We start from the raw sequence: 18,208 nt of genomic DNA, 5'->3' as shown, positions 1-18,208 counted from the left end.
ATTGAAACTTTGCTGTTCTGTGAATAATACTTTGTTATCTTACATGAAAAACAGAAAGAAAGGTTTGGAAAAATAGAAAATTGGGAGTATTATTTCATTTTACAAGAAGGAAAAAGATCACATCATCAGATTAGATCACAATTTAGTACACTGTTAACCTGCAGAACCTAACAGTATGATCACATAGAATAGCCTTGAGATTTACCAGTGCATTGTTAACCTGCAGAACTTATTCCAGAGCATGACACTGTTTCTGCATTTCACTTCTTCAACAACATGCTGGGAAATAACAAAGAACCCCTTGAATCATATCTTCATCTCATGGCACCAGTAATATCTCATTCATTCTTTTATTTGGCTGATTCATAAAAAATTACTGAGCATAAGTTTAGATCATGATCTTCGTGTCTGTCGGCAAAGACGAGAAAATTTTCAACCATCTCAGACAATCGCTCTGTCCGAATTTTGAAAACAAACCTGCAGATCATAAACTAGCAGAGGAAAACCAACAGAGGAAACAATCCAAGAGGCACAAGAAAATAAAGCATTCACAAAGTCAAGCTTGGAACATAAAATGTGCAAATCCATTATCAAATACTCATTACATCTCTCAATAACCTTTCCAACTTGTACTCTGATATAACACAGCCTGAGCTACTTTATGGGAAGAGATGCAAAGAATCATCCAAGATGAGAAATATTTCCACAAGTTTCTCAGTTGCCCTCAACCTATAACACATACCAATCTCATGATGCCTACAGCTGCACCTCATCAGAATTCTGGTCATAATAAACTTGAACATTTAGTAATGTGCTTCTAAGAGATGCATCAGTTTATTAGCACCATAAACAATCCTCAAGAACACACAATAAATTCATTTGCCAGAACTACTACTACTTTACCAGTATTGATGAGGAACAAATTGGAGATGCTGAAATCAACAGTGAGGAAGATAAGAAGTTTGTGAGTACCAATTATCTTGAGGAAGAGATCAAAAAGGTCCTCGCGAGTTCTTTTTCCCGAAGAAGGCATCCCAAACTTTCGGCGAGAACGGTCCTTTCTTGTTCAAATGCTCTCTAACAGCTCTTTCGTCAAGAACAAAACCTCTTTCCCGCAACCTTATGATGACATTCTCCCCTTCTTCGACCCCCTTCTCTTTACAGAATCCATCCACCAAACCGATTAAAGTCGCCACGGTCGGTGCATGCCCAGCATCCAACATCTCCATACAGAACTCAACCGAATCCTCCAACTTCTTCCCTTTGCATAAACCATGAATGAGAACCTTGAAGCTGAATGCGTTTGGCACGATTCCGTTCTTCTGCATTTTCCTGAAGATCCTCTTTGCATCGTCAAATTTTGCCCCCTTGCAGAATCCTTCCACTACAGCAGTGTAAATTACAACCTCCGGTATCGTGCCCTTCTCACGCATTAATCCGAACAGCTTCATGGCATCTTGAACCAGCCCGTCTTTGCAGAGCCCGTCGAGCATGGCGACAGCATTAGGTATAAGCCCAGTCTCCTTCATCTTCTTGAAAATCTCGTCGGCGTCTTCTGGCGGCGCCTCCTGCGCAGCAGACTCGGCCACTGCAGGCTTTTGATCGGCTTCTTCCACCCTGTTACGCCGACCAGCTTCTCCGAAATTAATTTTCTGCGCCAGGGAATCCCCAATTCGATCGCTTCTTCTCTCCTCACCACCATCGTCCAATTCCTCTCCCCTGAATCCGCCAGCAGACCGTGACGGCGATCTCTGTCGGGCAGTCCCGAATCCGTCCATATTGTCTTGACGACCAAAATCCTCTCTAGGAGTGTCTCTCCTCATGGGTCCGTTGCGGGACCGCCCGCGAAGACCTCTACTCCCGTCGCCAAACTCCAGGCCAGGAAAATGATCACCTGACGCGATGTCAATGCTGTCATCCCCTCGGAAGGACGGCTCCTTTCCGCTCTGTTGGCCACCGTTGCGCGGTGGCCTAGCGGAGGGTCGACGCGAAGGGGCTTCCTGATGTGTCATCTCTTGCTCTTCACCGCCGTCGTCCCCGAAGTTGAGACTTCGAAGGAAGAGATCCTCGGAGCCGTCGTCCCTGCGCCTCCCGCCTCTCGTCGGTCCGCCAGGATCGTTATTCGTACTGAAGTCGATCGCCGGCAGACATCTCCCCAAGATCGAAGCTTTAGGCAGATGGCAGAGCTGCCTCGCGAGATTGTTGAATAGAAGCTTGGAGAGCGTACTCTGCATGGCTGTCTTCGACCGGGGAGAGAGACCGAGGGAGAGACTCTCAGGCTTATTGAAGGTTTGGGTTAGGGTTTTGAGGTACAAGAAACAAGAACGATTCTTACCTTGCAGGACTTCCCCCGGTGAATACCCGCATTCGACCAGAGAAAAGAACGGGACCCACATTGGGGCCCACCCGGGTCTAACGTTGCATATCAGGCTTTGTCGTCTCGTCGGGCCAGTTTGAGATGAGATATGCCCGGGAGAGGATGGCTCCACCCCACCTCCTTGCTCGGACAACCCAGTGGATTCAGCGGAAAATTGATTCTTTGAGCAGGCTTCGATCACACTGGATGTTGGTGTTCTGAAGAACAAGGTTAGCAATTCTGTGCAAGCAAAGTTCTTTTCATTGGGCAACTGTGGGTCAGTGTTTATGCCTCTCGTAGTTATGTTCTTGATGTTGTGATTCAAGTCCTCTGTCTCCTAGTTTCATTGTAATCGTGGAAAGCAGATTAGGAATTCGTGGTCTAGATTCACTTTGGAATAGATAAGAAGAAGAAAGGACGAATTTTGGCTACTCTTGTTGTGTTGGTCTGTTTCTGCCACCATTGGTATTTGATTTCTTGATCATTTTCCAGTTCTTAATCGACACGCCAATGGTTGATTTTAGATGTATTAGTTTGAGCCACTCAATCTAAAGCCACATTGCTGCCTGCGCTGTGTCTTCAGGAAGGATGGAAAGGATGACAGACCAGAAGCACAGCATTGTTGAGTTCTTCAAGGAGAAAGGGTTTGATGATGAAAGCATAAACAGAATGATGAGGAGATGCAATCGGCTAGAGAGCACAGGAAGGGGAAGAGCTAGTGAAAGCTGGGATTACTTGGGGAGCATTGGGATTCAAAAGAGGAGGCTTCTTTATGTTGTCTCCAAGTGCCCCAAGATCCTCACAATGGGCTTAAATCAGAAGCTTGTTACTACTGTCCGGTGCCTTGCAACCTTGGGATCAAAGCCGGGAGAAGTGACCTCAGCCATCACCAAATTTCCTCACATTGTTTCACGCAGTGTGGAAGAGAAGCTCTGCCCATTACTAGCTTTCGTCCAGATTCTAGGAATATCTGATAAACAACTGGGTAAGATGCTTTTGTTGAATCCAAGGCTCATCAGTTGCAGTGTGGAAACAAAATTGACTCAGATTACTGATTTCCTTGCAAGCATTGGCCTCAATAAGGAAGGGTTGATTGGTTAAACTCTGGTGAAAAATCCATTCTAGGTAGGTTACAGTGTTGAGGAACGACTTCGACCAACAACAGAATTTCTCAAATTAACAGGCTTAGATGAGTTGAACTTGCAACGGGTGGTTTGTAATTTCCCTTAAGTGTTCTGTCAGGTTGTCGAAAAGGTTCTGAAACCCAATTTAGCATTCTTGAAGAGATGTGGATTTAACAGTAAACAAATTGCAGCATTGGTTGCCTGATATCCCCCTATTCTGATCAAAAGTGTCAACCGATCCCTGAAACCCAAAAATCAGATTCTTGGTAGAAGATACGGGAAGGAAAATCAATGAGATAGCAGAGTGTATCCAGAGTTCTTTCGGCATGGTATAAAGAAGAGCCTGGAGTTTCGGCACAAGCTTTTGAAACAAAAGAATGTTCATTGTAGTTTGAGTGAAATGCTCAGCTGCAATCGGAAGAAGTTCATTGCTAAGTATGGCTTAGCTGCGGGTTTCTCCTGACTTTGTGCTTGCTGCTCTTTTCAATCTTTGTATTACATTTCTGGCCGGAGTCTGGTTTTCAGTCTTCGAGAGTGAGAGATGTAAGAGCATGTACTTTGAGGTAAGTAATATAGTTGTTTCTTTACCTCCTCTCATACCACACTTGGCATTGTTGGATAGAATTCATCTTCAAGATTGTTAATTCATTTCATCACTTGAGGTAATGCTACAAAATCATTACTCATTGTAATCAATACTAGGGCACAACATTAATTTGTTGTCATTCATCAGTTCTATTTTTTATAATTCTTTCTACTTTTGTTTGCGATGTACTCAAATTAATTCTTACATTGCTACAACATGAACATGACTGGCAAAATTTTTGTTGTTGGTTCTATTGCGGTATGCTCTTTTGTCAGATTTACTAGGGTAGTTGCAACATCTATTGCCTTGTGTTATCTCTAGCTTGTATTTTGCATCATCCAACCACAGATTGTAGGCATATCACAAGACTGTGAGATAGATTTGATACCCTTAATCCCATTTGCTGTTTTTGACCTTCTTAAGTTGAAGGATCACAAACATTGCTTTTGTCGACATCTGATGCACTTTTCACGGGTGGCTTTTTGCTGAACTATTAGCATGTAGTCATATATCATGTTGACAAGATTAGAAAAAACTAGGAAGACATTTCTTTTGCAAAATAGTGTAGAATCTTCGGCATGATGATATTCCATTTAGGTTCAGACAGCAGATCAAAAGAACTGGCTTTTGCAGGATCCATGCCCCGATAGATTATATTAGCTGTATAAAGGTAAAGCTGCAGAAAACAAGCAAGGCATACTGTTATGCTATCTACATCGATGTTGATAAAAGCTTATAGGAAATGGTAAACATTAATTATATTTTGTTGAATGCCGATAAGAATAATAGTAATTTTTAGACCAGGATCTGCTGATGCTCCTCACCAAAGATCAAAATGAGCTAGTGGCTCAGGATGGATATGGATTTTTGCTGTTCCCTTCAACTTTAGTGCTGCAGAGTATAGTTTGTATAGGTTATATAGATATACCAGTGCATGCATGTATAGATATGCCAGTTAGTATAGATTATATTAGCCATCGAGGAGTATTTTTCTGGAAGCAATTGACAAAATAAGTCAACTATCAGTAAACAAAAGTTGGTATTGTCAATCATCATGAACCTTAAACCAGAAAATTGATATGATCATGCAATTGTTATGAAGCTTAACACTTTCAAGAACCTTGCTGGAGGCAAGGATCTAAATACTGGTTAGACCAGTGCATACTGATCATTCATATTGGGTACACACCGGAGGCAAGTGATATCCTTCCCCGAAAGCCTTCAGCATCTTGAAAGCATACCCAAATCATGCATCATCCATATTAATTATTCTCTGTGGCACTTCTATCATAACAAGATGGATCATTCTTATTTTTATGGATGCAAGCCTCTGGTATTGTTGTTGTGGCTTTGGCTATCCAGTTATCACCAGGATTAAGTGGAAAAAATGTGCTTGATGATGGGACTTTTGTGGTTGATATCTACTCTTTTGAGTCAATGAATTTGCAGTAGATAGCATTAAGTGCATTTGACAACATATGATGGTCAGAAACATGTGTAAAGAAAGAATGCCATTTCCTGTCCTGTTTTAACATTGCTGCAACTTGAGTCGATTTCACCTACTCTTTTGGTGCCCAATCACACCGGCTGAGCTGTTCCACGTAATCCAGGCTGAGTTGCGTCTGTCGATAGGAGCTGAGCCGCGCTCGATCACATGGGTTGAGTCGATACCAATCATGGGTCATTCTTAGTCACATGAGTTAGATCGCATCGTTCAACTAACTTGCACAGAACACCCAAGATCATGCATGCACGGATCCGGTAGGCGGACCAGCTCAGACCTAATCCCGATCAAATCAAGCCCTCAATTCTGATTTTATATAATATTAAACTAATTAACACAAAATTAAACTAAATGTAATAAACAGTCTCATTTAAACATGAAATTGTAAGATTTCAATTAAATAAACACATGGATTTAACCAATTAATCGGTATGTTGATCGGAACATTCAACATGTTATCAAATAATTAATTCATTTGATTTGAATTCATGAAAGTTATTGATCAAATAAATCAACATGTCAAATTAATTAAATCTATATAAAATAATGATAAAATTTTATAAAATCCATCTAATATTATCAATGCCATCATAATTCATATATTTTTAAAATATAGAAATAAATAAATTCTCGAACTAAATATATATTCTAAACATATAAAAGATACAATAATTAAAATAAAAATTTTAATTTTTTTAAAGAAAGCTGGATAATCTACCTCCCTTACTCTTGCTAGTAGAAGTTAAAGCTCTTCTCTAAAAGTAAAAAGTAATTTAAATTTTATTTTGTTTTCTCAGCAAAAAATAAACTTTGAAATAGGCATTTTTTAAAAAAAATTCCACATCACTGATCTAAAAAAATTAATTAATAATATTTAGATTATTTAATATTAAAAAATTGATTGAATTCGTAATTTGCCCACATGAACGAAATCAATTTTAATTATTTCCTCAGGCAAACAAAGATATGAATAATCCAAATAAAAAAAATCTAATTTGATAAATTTGAATAATGAATAAAAGGAGAAAAATCTCCGGGAATTGCAAGAAGAAAAAAAAAAGACACTTCAAAAAGCAGAGTTTAGATCTGTTTCCTGCACTTCTTGTGCAGGAATGGCAAAGTCTTCGATCAGACAACTCAATGGTGCAACCAAGTCAACGATGAGTCGATTGCTCTGATGACTTTGGTGCCACTGTGCTGCTGTCTCCTTCCCGGTGGAGTACAGCAATGATTCATGTTGGTTGTTCGCGCTGGTTCACCAGAGACAAGATTAGATCGACGCGACTGATCAAAAGACTTGCGCCGTCGATTCATCTTAGCTTCTGTCGTCGACCAGCCTCCCTCGGTCTCATCAATCCTTTCCTTGCGCGCTAGTCGTTCCGGCAAGCAGGCGAGAACATTTGGTAAACGTCATCTCAAGCTCAGACTCGGTTAGATTCTATGTCGATGCTGTTGGATTACGATTCATGCTGTCGTTGATGCTTGTCACTGGGTTTGCCTCTGTTTCCTGCAGCTTCATTAATTTGCTCTGATAATTACTGCTTGGTAAGTGTAAATTTGCTGTGATGATTCTGAACATAGTACTATAGATGTGGACAGAAGCAACATTTCGATCTGAAAACGAAATGGTGTGGAGAAGAAACAAATCCATCATTGTCTACTGCATTATGAGGCACTGTATTAGATGGAGATTTCAGAAGTTTTGAGAAAGGTATTGTACGTGTGGATATCGACCAGCAAACAACTGAAAGGAAAACCCTTCTGCAGATCCTCTCTGTCTACCCTCATCATCTGACGTTGGTGTAGTTCTTCATGAACAGGCAGAAGAATAAATGTCTGCGAACTGATCATATGCAGCCATAAGCAGTAACAGGAAACCAGACATGGCAGTGGAGGAGATTAAATGGGCATGCATGGCTACCTGGTGGGTATTGGAAGCTTTGCGGGTAGTGATTCTTCGTCCTCGCAGCACAGACGTGCACGTCCGAACAACCAATGAAAGGGAAAGCAGCAGGCGAGCGACGGATTAGCCGTCAACGAAGACAACGCCATGGGTCTGGTCATGGCGAAGTGGGTCCCCCGCCCTTGCTTTTGAAGCATGGCCTGGCCCCGTGCACCTGCTCCTCCCACTGCTCGTGCGCACGTCGTCTTCTTCCTCCTGCTATGGCGGCAGCTCACCGCCGAAGCAGGCCCTCACCGCCACCCGACACGTTTCGGTCTCTCGTGCATGCTGATGGACGATGGCAGCTGGCAGTCACGATGGTGGCGGGCCCAGGTCAGCCCCGACCAGGGTCAACGGTCAAACCATCGCGCAATAGCAAGAACGTACATGACCATGCTGGCCCCGATGATGAAGTGAATTCTTGGATGTGCCGACACTGAGGGCAATCAACACGCTTCACCAAACTACTAAATTGATATGAATTGGGTAGTGAATTGATACAAGATATGATCCTTCTTGACACAAATGTAGAACATTTTGGATTGTAATGTATGAAACAAGCCAAGATTTCTCTGTGTTCCCTTCGCCGGCCATCATCTTTTACAGTATGTGTACAACGTTACAAGATAGGGTTCATCTCTCTGATTAGGTTCTGAGGAGGAAGATGCTCAACTGCTGCCCGGTACTCCCCACCGGATCGATCATGTGAAACGACTCCGAGTCCATCGAGCCGATCACCCTCTCGAAGCTGGCTCTCAGGTACAGAAGATCTCCATCGCCCGTCTTTGGTGCGCCGGGAAGAACTCCAGTGCCGACTGATATCGACTTGATGAGCTTGAAGATGGCAGCGTCGGCTTCCGTCATCTGTCGCCGGATCGCGAACCCCACCTTGCGGCCGTTGCAGTACATGGACCAGGCCGGGACGGCGAAGAGCGAGGCGCACGGAGCGGAAGCCCCGCGGCACTCGAGCGCGATGCGCAGCAGCCCGTGCTGCATCTCCTTGGCGAGGAAGGCCGTCGGGACGGTGAACTCGAGCAGCAGGAGGGGCGCGGCTCGGGAGTTGTCGTGCACGCAGAACCTGACGCGGCCCCGGCGGTACCCGAAGAAGGTGCCGGTGACGGTGGTGGTGGTGGGGGTGGAGCTGCCGTGGGTGGAGTCGGAGTCGCCGATGTCGGAGGCGTTCGACGACAGCTGGAAGCCGCAGCACGGGACCATGCACTCGATGAGGCTTCGGAAGGAGCGGCGGAAGCGGACGTCCTTGGTGCAGTCGACGGCGGTGGCCGTGTCGATGATGTAGAGGGAGCCTCTTTGGCTACCTAAGTCTATCATGGTCCTCATACTCTCCACTACTGTACAGAAAGAGAAGGGGACACGTACAGACCTCGAACAATGAGAGAAGGTAGTGCTACTGAGATGGGGGAGATGAGGAGAAGAGGAGGGTTTAAATAGGGATGAAGATGGCAGGGTGTTGGTGAGTGTGTGAGGGGGAAAGGGGTGAAGGAGAAAAGTGAAAGGAATGGTTAAAGGGTGAAGCGATTCTGTCCACGAGAGGGAAGTATGAAGAGGGTCCAGCCGACGTGCCTTCTGTTGACAGGCCCCGTTCTTGTCGAGTTCAATTAGACGAAGAGAGAGAGAGAGAAAGGGAGAGTGGCATTCATTGAGAAGCGACGAAGGAATGATAAAAGTAAAAGATAGACGTGCACAGTGTTGTGTAGGGTTCTTTAGGAGCAACTTCGAGAAGAAGAGCACGTGGAGATGGGTTCACAGATGGGTCAGGTCGGATAATGAGGGCCATGGAAGGATTTCTCCTTTTTTATTTTTTTTAAGGGCGATATATTTTTTTTTCTCGAAAGACGTATTTTATTTTTTTCTCAGATAATATTTTAATTTATTAAAATTTTATAAATATCTTCATCGCATCGGTATCGTTCATCTTCATCTTTACTCGTCCCATCGTCTCTGCTCGATGAGTTCCATTCTTCGTTATTTATCGTATCTCTCATTATCTTTATACGTTTTTTCTGATCATAACCCACTTATGATATCTTCTTTTCCTATTGTGACTCTATTCATGATGCTTGAACGATCGCTATCTTCAACAAGATCGTTGTCCTGTGTTGTGTTATCACTAATAGTAAGGCATTACGTATGATAGGGTCACGATCACAAATAAACTCTTATGATGGGAGCAAAAGACAAAGATAACAAACTATGTTGACGAAGTGAAAACGACGAAGGAAAGAAAAAAAAAAATTTATCGAATTTTAATAAATACAAATATTGTCTAAGAAAAATAAAAATAGAGTGAAAAATAAAAAAAAGATTTTATTCATAGAAATTGCGTTATTATCTTCTGGCCTTAAAATGAAAAAAAGATTAAAAACGAAAAAAATCATTAAAAGCAATTAATTGGAAGAACAAGTTCGGATGCACGAGCCATGCACGACAAGTAGGAAAGCTTAGAGGGCATTTGGATTGGGGAAACAACACCTTTGCTTGTCTGGCACCTACATGGCCCTCTCCCATTGGCCACCTCAAGTTTCCTCGCGTGCCTCACAAATACACATCAACCTCTTGCTCTGAGAGAGTGAGAGAGAGAGAGAGAGAGAGAGAGAGAGAGAGAGAGAGGAGGAGGAGGAGGAGGGGGCATGGTTGACACATGACCTGTGCAGGCTGAGACAGGCCAAGAGTCAAAGCTTTGAAGCCTCCTTTTTCCAAGGTTTCTTTCGTTCTCCAACCAAACAAACCAGCTTGTGGTCCTCGTGTCTCTCTTACCCCATAACATTCCTTCCTCGATTCCCCAGCTAGGAATCACCATACCACCATGGAGCGAGTGACCCTGTCATCCATAACATCACCGGTTTCCTTTAGCTCGTGTAAGCAAGCAAGATGCTTTTTTTCCTTCGAAGCTGATGCTTTGTTCCAGTGCTGCCTTTTTGTTGTTGGAAGAAAGCATCAAGCTGAAGCCTTTCTTCCTCATCTTTTGGCTCTTTGGCTTCTGCCTTCCACGACTCCCATATCATCTACACGAGGTGGTCCTCGAGTGCATGCGTCTCCATCGATCGCCTCGCCTCTCCTCGCCTCGTTTATTGGTATCGGCTAGCTTTCCTCTCATCAGTATGAATGATTGGGAAGAAGAAGATAGGGGACCCAGGAATGTAGCATGATCCATAAGCTTCTCTCTCTCTCTCTCTCTCTCCATATATATATATATATATATATATATATAAGGAGACTGTTCGACAAAACACTAGGAATCATTCATCAGATGTCTGGATCATGGGATGGTACATTGCACCCATGCACAACAAATATAATATAATGTTGAGATAGAATAAGAGAATAGAGTTCATAGGAAAGGACTGTATCATTCTTCTTATCATCTCAATATCAATAATAGAGGGTCCAAACAAACAGCAATGGCATTTTATGATGTTCTATCAGTCACAAATCAGGATTCATATCTGGACATATTCTATATTTTTTATAAAACCAGCACAAAAAATATGATTTATGTTAGTTTAATAATGATCAAAATAAGTGATCATAATCTATATATTATTTGGCAAATAGAAAGATCCAACTTGTTTTATGCCCTAAATGTTTTGAAGGTTATGATTAGCATTCATTTCTAACTGTTTAAATTGTTGATCTTGTTCCACACAACCATTTTTAAGAATTTGGCATATCAAAAAGTGATTTTATTCTCATCTTAATCCTCGTAAAAGTAAGTATATCAATCAACCAATCATGGTAACTACAGTAGTGCAACCACCACTATCTGTCTTATGTGCATGGGAAAAACCATCAAATCTAATACTCAAATAAAAACCATCAAAGAATGAAAATTAATTAAAAGAAATATATAATTTAGAAATCAAATAAAAAATTAGTTATTAGGAAAAATCATCATCAATGTTTGAGTCAACTCGACATGGTGTAGAAGTACCCGAGGTGGTGACTAAAGTAGCACTGAGATAGTTACGAGATGTCTCTGAGATGGTTCCAATATGGTAGTGTCAAACTCCCGATGTGCCACGTACACTAAGATTGTTGTCGGAAAAAAATTTCTAACTCGATTTTTTATATGTTCAAGTTAATGATCAATGTCTCTTAGTGAGTATAACATTGAGGATTAACTTTTATGTCTAACCTTAGAGGAGATAATATTTAACCGTCTCAATGTTTCCCTTCTGATATTTGTCCACATAAATGATAAGGATAAGAAAGTCCTAAATGATTTATCTTAAACTTTTGCCCATACATGCGGATGGATATACAATAATTTGTATATGACGATTATGTGACGGATGATATATTTTTTATCATTTGTAATTCAAAGATATATGGCTTCAGCAGTGACAAATCTTGTTGAATTATTGTATGAATGGAAGTAAAGAGTGGAAATGGTAAAAGAACATTTCAAAAGAAAATTTGTCTCTCCAATTCAATAGTCCCTTGGAACTAATTGAATGGTTGCACTCTTGCTTTCAGCTAGTTGTTCTATGACTTTTGCCAGTGTCTTGTACTTGTCGCATAAGATTTTTGCGTTTGTCGTTGGCAATCATATTTTGATTCTTTGAGATTATTCTCAATATAATTGTAGAGTCGCACCCATTTTTGGACCATTGTGACATGTGGAAATGCTTCTTATCTAATGGGATTGAGTTGTCTCATACACAGCTCATAAACATATGTTCACATCCCACATTAGGAATCATTAGCGATTGGATAAATTGCCACCTAAAATCAATTTCTTGTTGCCAAAAGATTTTATGCATAATTTATTTTGAATTTCATAGATAGATTATTAAAATTTTAAATTAGATGTATCGAAGTCGAATTGATTAAGACTAATATACATGAGATTCGACATCTATATAATTACAAAAAATAAGATATTAAATCATGGGTTAAACCCGTATACATCGCCTAATTCTTTCAATTATTACTCCTTTTTTTATCTCCATCTCATGCATAAATAATTTTCTAACATAAAGATCAAACTAATGTTTCATTGCTAAAAAAATTAGCAACAAAACTACTGGATCTTAACACAAAATACTTTTCTCACAATATTTTCATGAGTTTTTTTGGCTTTCTTTTTTTTCACTAAAATAATCAGTGTGATAAAATCATATAGTAGAAGTGAAAAATCATATATATATATATATATATATATATATATATATATATATATATATATACACCCCTAAAAACTCATTAGCAAAAATATTATTTCAGACAAGTATAAATAAAAAACAAATCAACAGTACAAATATTTCTTTTTCATGTCACAGTGAGTGGCCCAAAATATGTGCTTTCCATCTGTGAAGACATTCTCTTCTCCCTTCAGTTGCAGAAAGGAGCAAACAACAATGATCTCCATTTGCATTAAATCTACTTTCTACATTGATCTCCATGCAGACAAACATGTTGCATGTGTCTGGTGCCCCACCATGCAAAGATATTATGAATGATGAGAATGATGGGACTCATCACACTGAGTGTGCTATGTGCATCTATGAATAATCTTGTCACTTTGTCACTAAGCCAGGGAGAAAAACCATCTCTTACTTTGCTGTTCATTAGGATTATGATGGACTGTATGTTGGTAAAAAAAAAAAAATCATATGCATATTTTCAAAAAATAAAATTATTCTTCACTAGATGAGTCTGATTCAAATTAATCAATACTATAATACACCAAGGTAATAAAAAATAATAAAAAAAATCATGTGATTCTGTGTCCAGAGAGTTACACTTACTATCAATAGTTGAAGACTAGAAATAGCAAGATATCTTCCAAGGTTTTATACCTTCAATTCATGATGAATAGATCTGATACATGTCAATATTTTAATATAAATTTGAGCATTCTATTCTACCTCTGTTTGCTATTTGGAGAGCTCTATAAGGGGTTACTATTCCTCAAGAATCATTGAACCATGTGGATTTTGATATATTATGCTTAATTATTATTATATTATTCTTTCTACTTCCTTTTCTTGCTATAAACTCTATATTATGTTGGTATTTTTGCTTAAGGATATATTTGCTACAATCTCTCTCTCTCTCTCTCTCTCTCTCTATGTGTTCCTTGCTTAGCATCTTTTATGTGCTTCATTTGGTGGATTCTTTGAGCAGGGGGAGTCTTTTTGTGGTTGGAGTTGCTTGCTCTTGTTGTCCTAACTCGGAAGTCGAGGCTAGCTGAGACCAAGGAACAGCAAGAGTACTGAACATGGTCGACGAAATGTTCTGCCACCCCCATCCTGCATCTGGACAAGGCCGTGGTCGGAAAAGGCGGCCGTGGCCACCATGTGCGCCGCTGGGAGCGGCTGCGCAAACCTTTCCATCGTGCCATATGAGCGTAGAATTTCTGCTGGCGTGGACCCATGCATGTACAAACTCTGGAGCCATGCACTGCACCTGGTGGCTGGCGATCGCTTTGTGGTCACTGCAGTATAGTGTACATGAGCAAGCATATGATGGCGAACGAGGATCACACCTCCAGTTATCTTTTCATGTAAGAAAAAGCAGGGAGAAGCGACTTGGACTGTCAATCTTTGCCGGGCATTGTGGTGGTGGCATGGGGTCGGCTGTTGGCTTCAATGGCCAGCAAGAGACTCCTTTCCTCCCCCAAGACCGTGTTGTCGCTTCTCACTTTGGCATTACTCCAAGATTAGCGCAGGGCTGCTGCAGCGGAGAGGACTGTTCTTCTAGCACACATCCTGCCACAAACAGGTTGCGGGCCAAAGTATCAGCAAGCTTCCGTGAGCTTTTACTGGACTTGGCCTTGACAACTCGGCCTACATTCCATTTGCATCAGATTCCATTAGATTCATCACCATTGAACCTTGAATCGTATCCATCGTCTCTTCCTGTGCTTTTGGCAGAAACTCGTCCTCGGCAGTCTCCTACCGCACGCACGTACGTGCATGGAAGGCACTGCCGCTCCAATGGCCTGCTCTGGTACGCAGTTCCAGAACTGTTCTCCAAGAGAAAATGACTGGTTAAGCTTTATGTTTTGCCTTGGTTTCCTAGAAACTACGACAATTACAAGTCTTCGAGTTTACGTGAGGGTGCACGTCACATCTCGAGCATCTCTTAGGAGAACTTAAGAACCGAAGGAAGAGAAGAACAGTATCGCCGGTATTATTTGTCTGGTTATTTGGTTGGAGTACCGCCACCCGTTTGTAAAGCGAGACAAGGAAACATCGGTGAGGAGAATGCAAGAAACAAAAGAACAAAACACGTCCTCCTCATGGAGACGATAATGTGAGCTTACGCAGATGCGATGGTGACAAGAAACGTAAGCACTCAACCTACGGTGTGCCTTTTGCGTTCCTCACGGACGACTTATCAGATTAGCCTTATGATCTTAGCCTCTTTCATCACCCTTCACGTTAGGAAGGATCAGAGAAGACGGAACCCACGCCATCTGACAAAGCCAACATGTCTACTTTACTGAAAGGTCCAAAGATGGACGATGCTGGTATTGGATCACAACAACATAGATGGGTCGAGAGAAGGACGGGGTGGAAAGGAAAGCAGCAAAAAGGCTTTGAATTAAAAGCTCTGAGGATTCCTCACGGCACTCCACTGTTGATGGCAGTGCAGGGATCGCAAGATAGAGGAGAAGAGCAGCCTGCCCATGGCGGACGTCTCTGTCCGTCACTTTTTGCCTTGTGGCCTCTGCGTTTCCACCAAGGCAGCACTGCTCGATGTGATGACGCTCGGAAGCTCCACCGCTCGCTGTAACGCCGTCACGTAATCCTTTGGATTGGCATGATGTAGTCTCAGAGAAAACTGGACCTTCTCTTTCACCAACATAAAAGGATTCACTGTTGGATCCATTGGCGGAATTCAAGACCGTCTGATCGATTGAAACCCACAACCAACCCGGAAGACGCATTCAATACTTCTGAACCTATAGACACTACAACGGATGTAATCATGCGTACATACCTCCTCCTCGTGTGTACCAGCAAATGAAGACGTAGAATCCCAACATGAATGAATGCTTATGGCAACAAAAGGCAAACAAACACAGAGAGAAGCACCGAAGTATAAGATTTGTCTACTGCATATATGTTCACAAAACATGCATGAAAACCACTCCCTAGTAACAGTTCTTCTACTATGAACATTATGAAGAAGAAACCCTAAAAGAATATGCACAATAGAACTTCTTTTTCTTTACTCTTATTGCTAATTGTATCTACGCTTTCTGCATTGTCTTTAAGCTCATGCAGTGGGCATACACTATCTACACTTTTTGTACAGAAAGTAGAAGTTTAACCTTCGATTACTGCAGTTCACTTAGAATGGAGCTCGATGAGGTATACCCTTCCGCCGCGATGTCCGGTAGCTGAGGATGGGAGGAGTCCCTGGAGAAATGCTGCCACCTTCGCTGCCGGCGGCAGAGGCGGCGGGGACTACGATGCTGCGGCCGAAGGCCAAGGTCTTTCGCACCTTCCTCGGGGTGGATGACTCGTCGGATTCTGAGCCATGCATCCACTCGCGGCCGGGTTTGGGGCGGAGGGCGAAGGTCAGGTCCGGGTCCGTCTTCATACCTCCCAGCTGAGAAGGACAAGACACAACATGATGAGCGAGAGAGAGAGAGAGAGAGAGAGAGAGAGAGAGAGAGAGAGAGAGATAGAGAGGGAGAGAGAGAGAGAGAGCATGTGGTCGAGGGAAACACCTTGCAGCCAATGGAACAGAACCGGAAGGAATCCAAGAGGCTGCGGCAGCAGATCTCACAGGTGTTGGTGACGCCCTTTCCAGGCCTCGGCTGTGGCCTCTCGTTGAGGAAGACGATTTTGGCGCTGTTGATGATGTAAGTCTGGATGTAAGAAATGTCTATAAATTTCGACACCTCCGACACCCTGATCACATTGTGATACGATGATCTCCGAATCTACAGAGCAGAACAGATGTCGCTGATTCATTTCGGCCTTTTCGGCCGCAAGAAAGAAAGAGGAGTAAGAATCTACGAACCTGGACAACATGGTGATCCTTGTGGTCGGGGAGGCAGTAAGAACAGAGCGCGTTGCCCATGCAATCGAGGCAGTACATGTTGCACTCGCTCTTGTTGGAATCCCCATGCACCTCACAGTGCGTGAAGAAGCTCGTCTTCAACAGCGGCCTCAGCCATGGCGGACCCATGTCCTCGTTCCCCAATCGAAACATCGGGCTCACCTGCACACACACCCGCAAAAGTAACCAACAAAATTCCCAGCCATCAAACAAAACACATAAAGGTGTTGACTTTACCATAATTTTCTTCTGTTTGGTCCTCAAAAACCCAATCTTTTGGTGGTTCTCAACAGCCAGCTCGCCGAGAAGTAATCCAGTGGCTAAATCTAAAACAGAGGAGCTCCAAATTGGCACCTTTATCACATCATATCGGAAGATGAAAGGAGAAACCTTGGGACGAGGCGCCCGAAACGACTGAGGCCGCCTCTGCTGAATCGATTCTGAGAACAGATAGCCGCCGGTGGATAAGAAAGGGGCGATCGGTGAGGAAGGAGATGGGGAAGTTCTGGAGAGCAGAGACCGGCTTATATATGGCGGTCTGTCCAAACTGTTTTGACCGGCATCTTTCTCGAAGGAAGCAAAGAAAACAAAAACAAATTGCTACGAGATAATTATATTTGTTAGAAAAGAGAAAAAAATATTTTTTTCTTTGTTTGTATTATCATACAGTGTGTATATTATATGTACATGCATACATATTAAAGGGTAATACATAGTAGATTTGCTTACATTTATTCAGTGCATGTATTTGTTCATGTCATATTTTCAGATATTATGGATAAGTAAACCAAGAATTGCATACATTTTTGGGTGCAGGAAAACAATAATGGTTCAATTGTTTGGAATTTGACTATTCAAATCATTGACTTTGTAGATATCTAAATTAAAAGGGTTTAAAGTGGATAGCAAGATAGAACAGCTCAATTGAATGATGGATTCAAAGACTTCTTTCCCATTTTCTATATATATATATATATATATATGAATGAAAAGGGTGAACAGTATATGTTTTCACATGCAAAGAAAGAGGCTGGATTTACTATCTTGTCATCTGATCTTGGCCACCCACCTCTTTCCATGGTTCAATGTTCAGAGATAAAGATGAAAGCGAAGTACAACTACAATCATCTGCAGGGTCAAAAAGATTAAGAAGAGTGGAAAGGGTAAACTGATGCTAGCTAACATCATTGGATCACTTCAAGTACATGTAGCTCCATATGTAGGCATGCTTAGTTTGAACAATTCTATGTTTTAGCCCTTGGTAGAACAATCCTTGATCAACATGGCATGTACTGTAGTTGGTGAGGACCATCATAAAAATGATGGTTACTAACTTCAATTTAAGTTTGTGTTGTATGTGACTATATATATCTTCAAAATCATTGCTTTGACATACAATTTGTTGCTGAAAGATTGAAACATGCTTCAAGAACTCATGGAAAGATTCATCTATTGATTCCTGAAGAACAAGTATATGTGATTGAGCTTTTTATGTCTCCTTGTTTAGCCACAACAAAGCTTCCTTTTGTATGACCAACTCTGCTAAAGGTGACCTAATTAGCTATTCATTTAAGTTGAAGTCACAGTCACAACATCAGCTAAGCATCAAGTAGTAGTAATGAATCATGTAGCTGGGTCACCCAACAGAAATGTTATG

At 41.8% G+C, this 18,208-nt stretch overlaps 3 protein-coding genes and 1 pseudogene across 3 annotated transcripts; 1 reads left to right on the top strand and 3 right to left on the bottom strand.

Annotated features, from left to right (window-relative positions):
• Positions 1–562: 562 nt before the first annotated feature.
• LOC135679276 (uncharacterized) lies at positions 563–2,335 on the bottom strand. Its single transcript, XM_065192814.1, has 2 exons — positions 973–2,335; positions 563–780 (listed from the first exon to the last, which is right to left on the bottom strand). Exon 1 carries the CDS (start codon positions 2,232–2,234, stop codon positions 993–995), a length of 1,242 nt encoding a protein of 413 aa, XP_065048886.1. The 5' UTR covers positions 2,235–2,335; the 3' UTR covers positions 563–780; positions 973–992.
• A 117-nt stretch (positions 2,336–2,452) lies between these two features.
• LOC135679277 (transcription termination factor MTERF6, chloroplastic/mitochondrial-like) lies at positions 2,453–4,200 on the top strand (annotated as a pseudogene).
• A 3,767-nt stretch (positions 4,201–7,967) lies between these two features.
• Positions 7,968–8,982, bottom strand: LOC103992396 (protein MIZU-KUSSEI 1-like). The gene has a single exon (XM_009412073.3). The coding sequence runs from the start codon at positions 8,848–8,850 to the stop codon at positions 8,158–8,160; it is 693 nt and encodes a 230-aa protein (XP_009410348.1). The 5' UTR covers positions 8,851–8,982; the 3' UTR covers positions 7,968–8,157.
• A 6,588-nt stretch (positions 8,983–15,570) lies between these two features.
• Positions 15,571–17,069, bottom strand: LOC135679275 (protein RGF1 INDUCIBLE TRANSCRIPTION FACTOR 1-like). The gene is made up of 5 exons (XM_065192813.1): positions 16,942–17,069; positions 16,789–16,877; positions 16,513–16,713; positions 16,217–16,432; positions 15,571–16,095 (listed from the first exon to the last, which is right to left on the bottom strand). Exons 2-5 carry the CDS (start codon positions 16,789–16,791, stop codon positions 15,835–15,837), a joined length of 681 nt encoding a protein of 226 aa, XP_065048885.1. The 5' UTR covers positions 16,792–16,877; positions 16,942–17,069; the 3' UTR covers positions 15,571–15,834.
• Between the last annotated feature and the right edge of the window lie 1,139 nt (positions 17,070–18,208).

This window comes from Musa acuminata, chromosome BXJ1-7, assembly GCF_036884655.1.
Source record: "Musa acuminata AAA Group cultivar baxijiao chromosome BXJ1-7, Cavendish_Baxijiao_AAA, whole genome shotgun sequence".
In the NCBI taxonomy this organism is placed as follows: Eukaryota; Viridiplantae; Streptophyta; class Magnoliopsida; order Zingiberales; family Musaceae; genus Musa; species Musa acuminata.
This window is presented reverse-complemented; position numbering and strand designations above follow the sequence as displayed.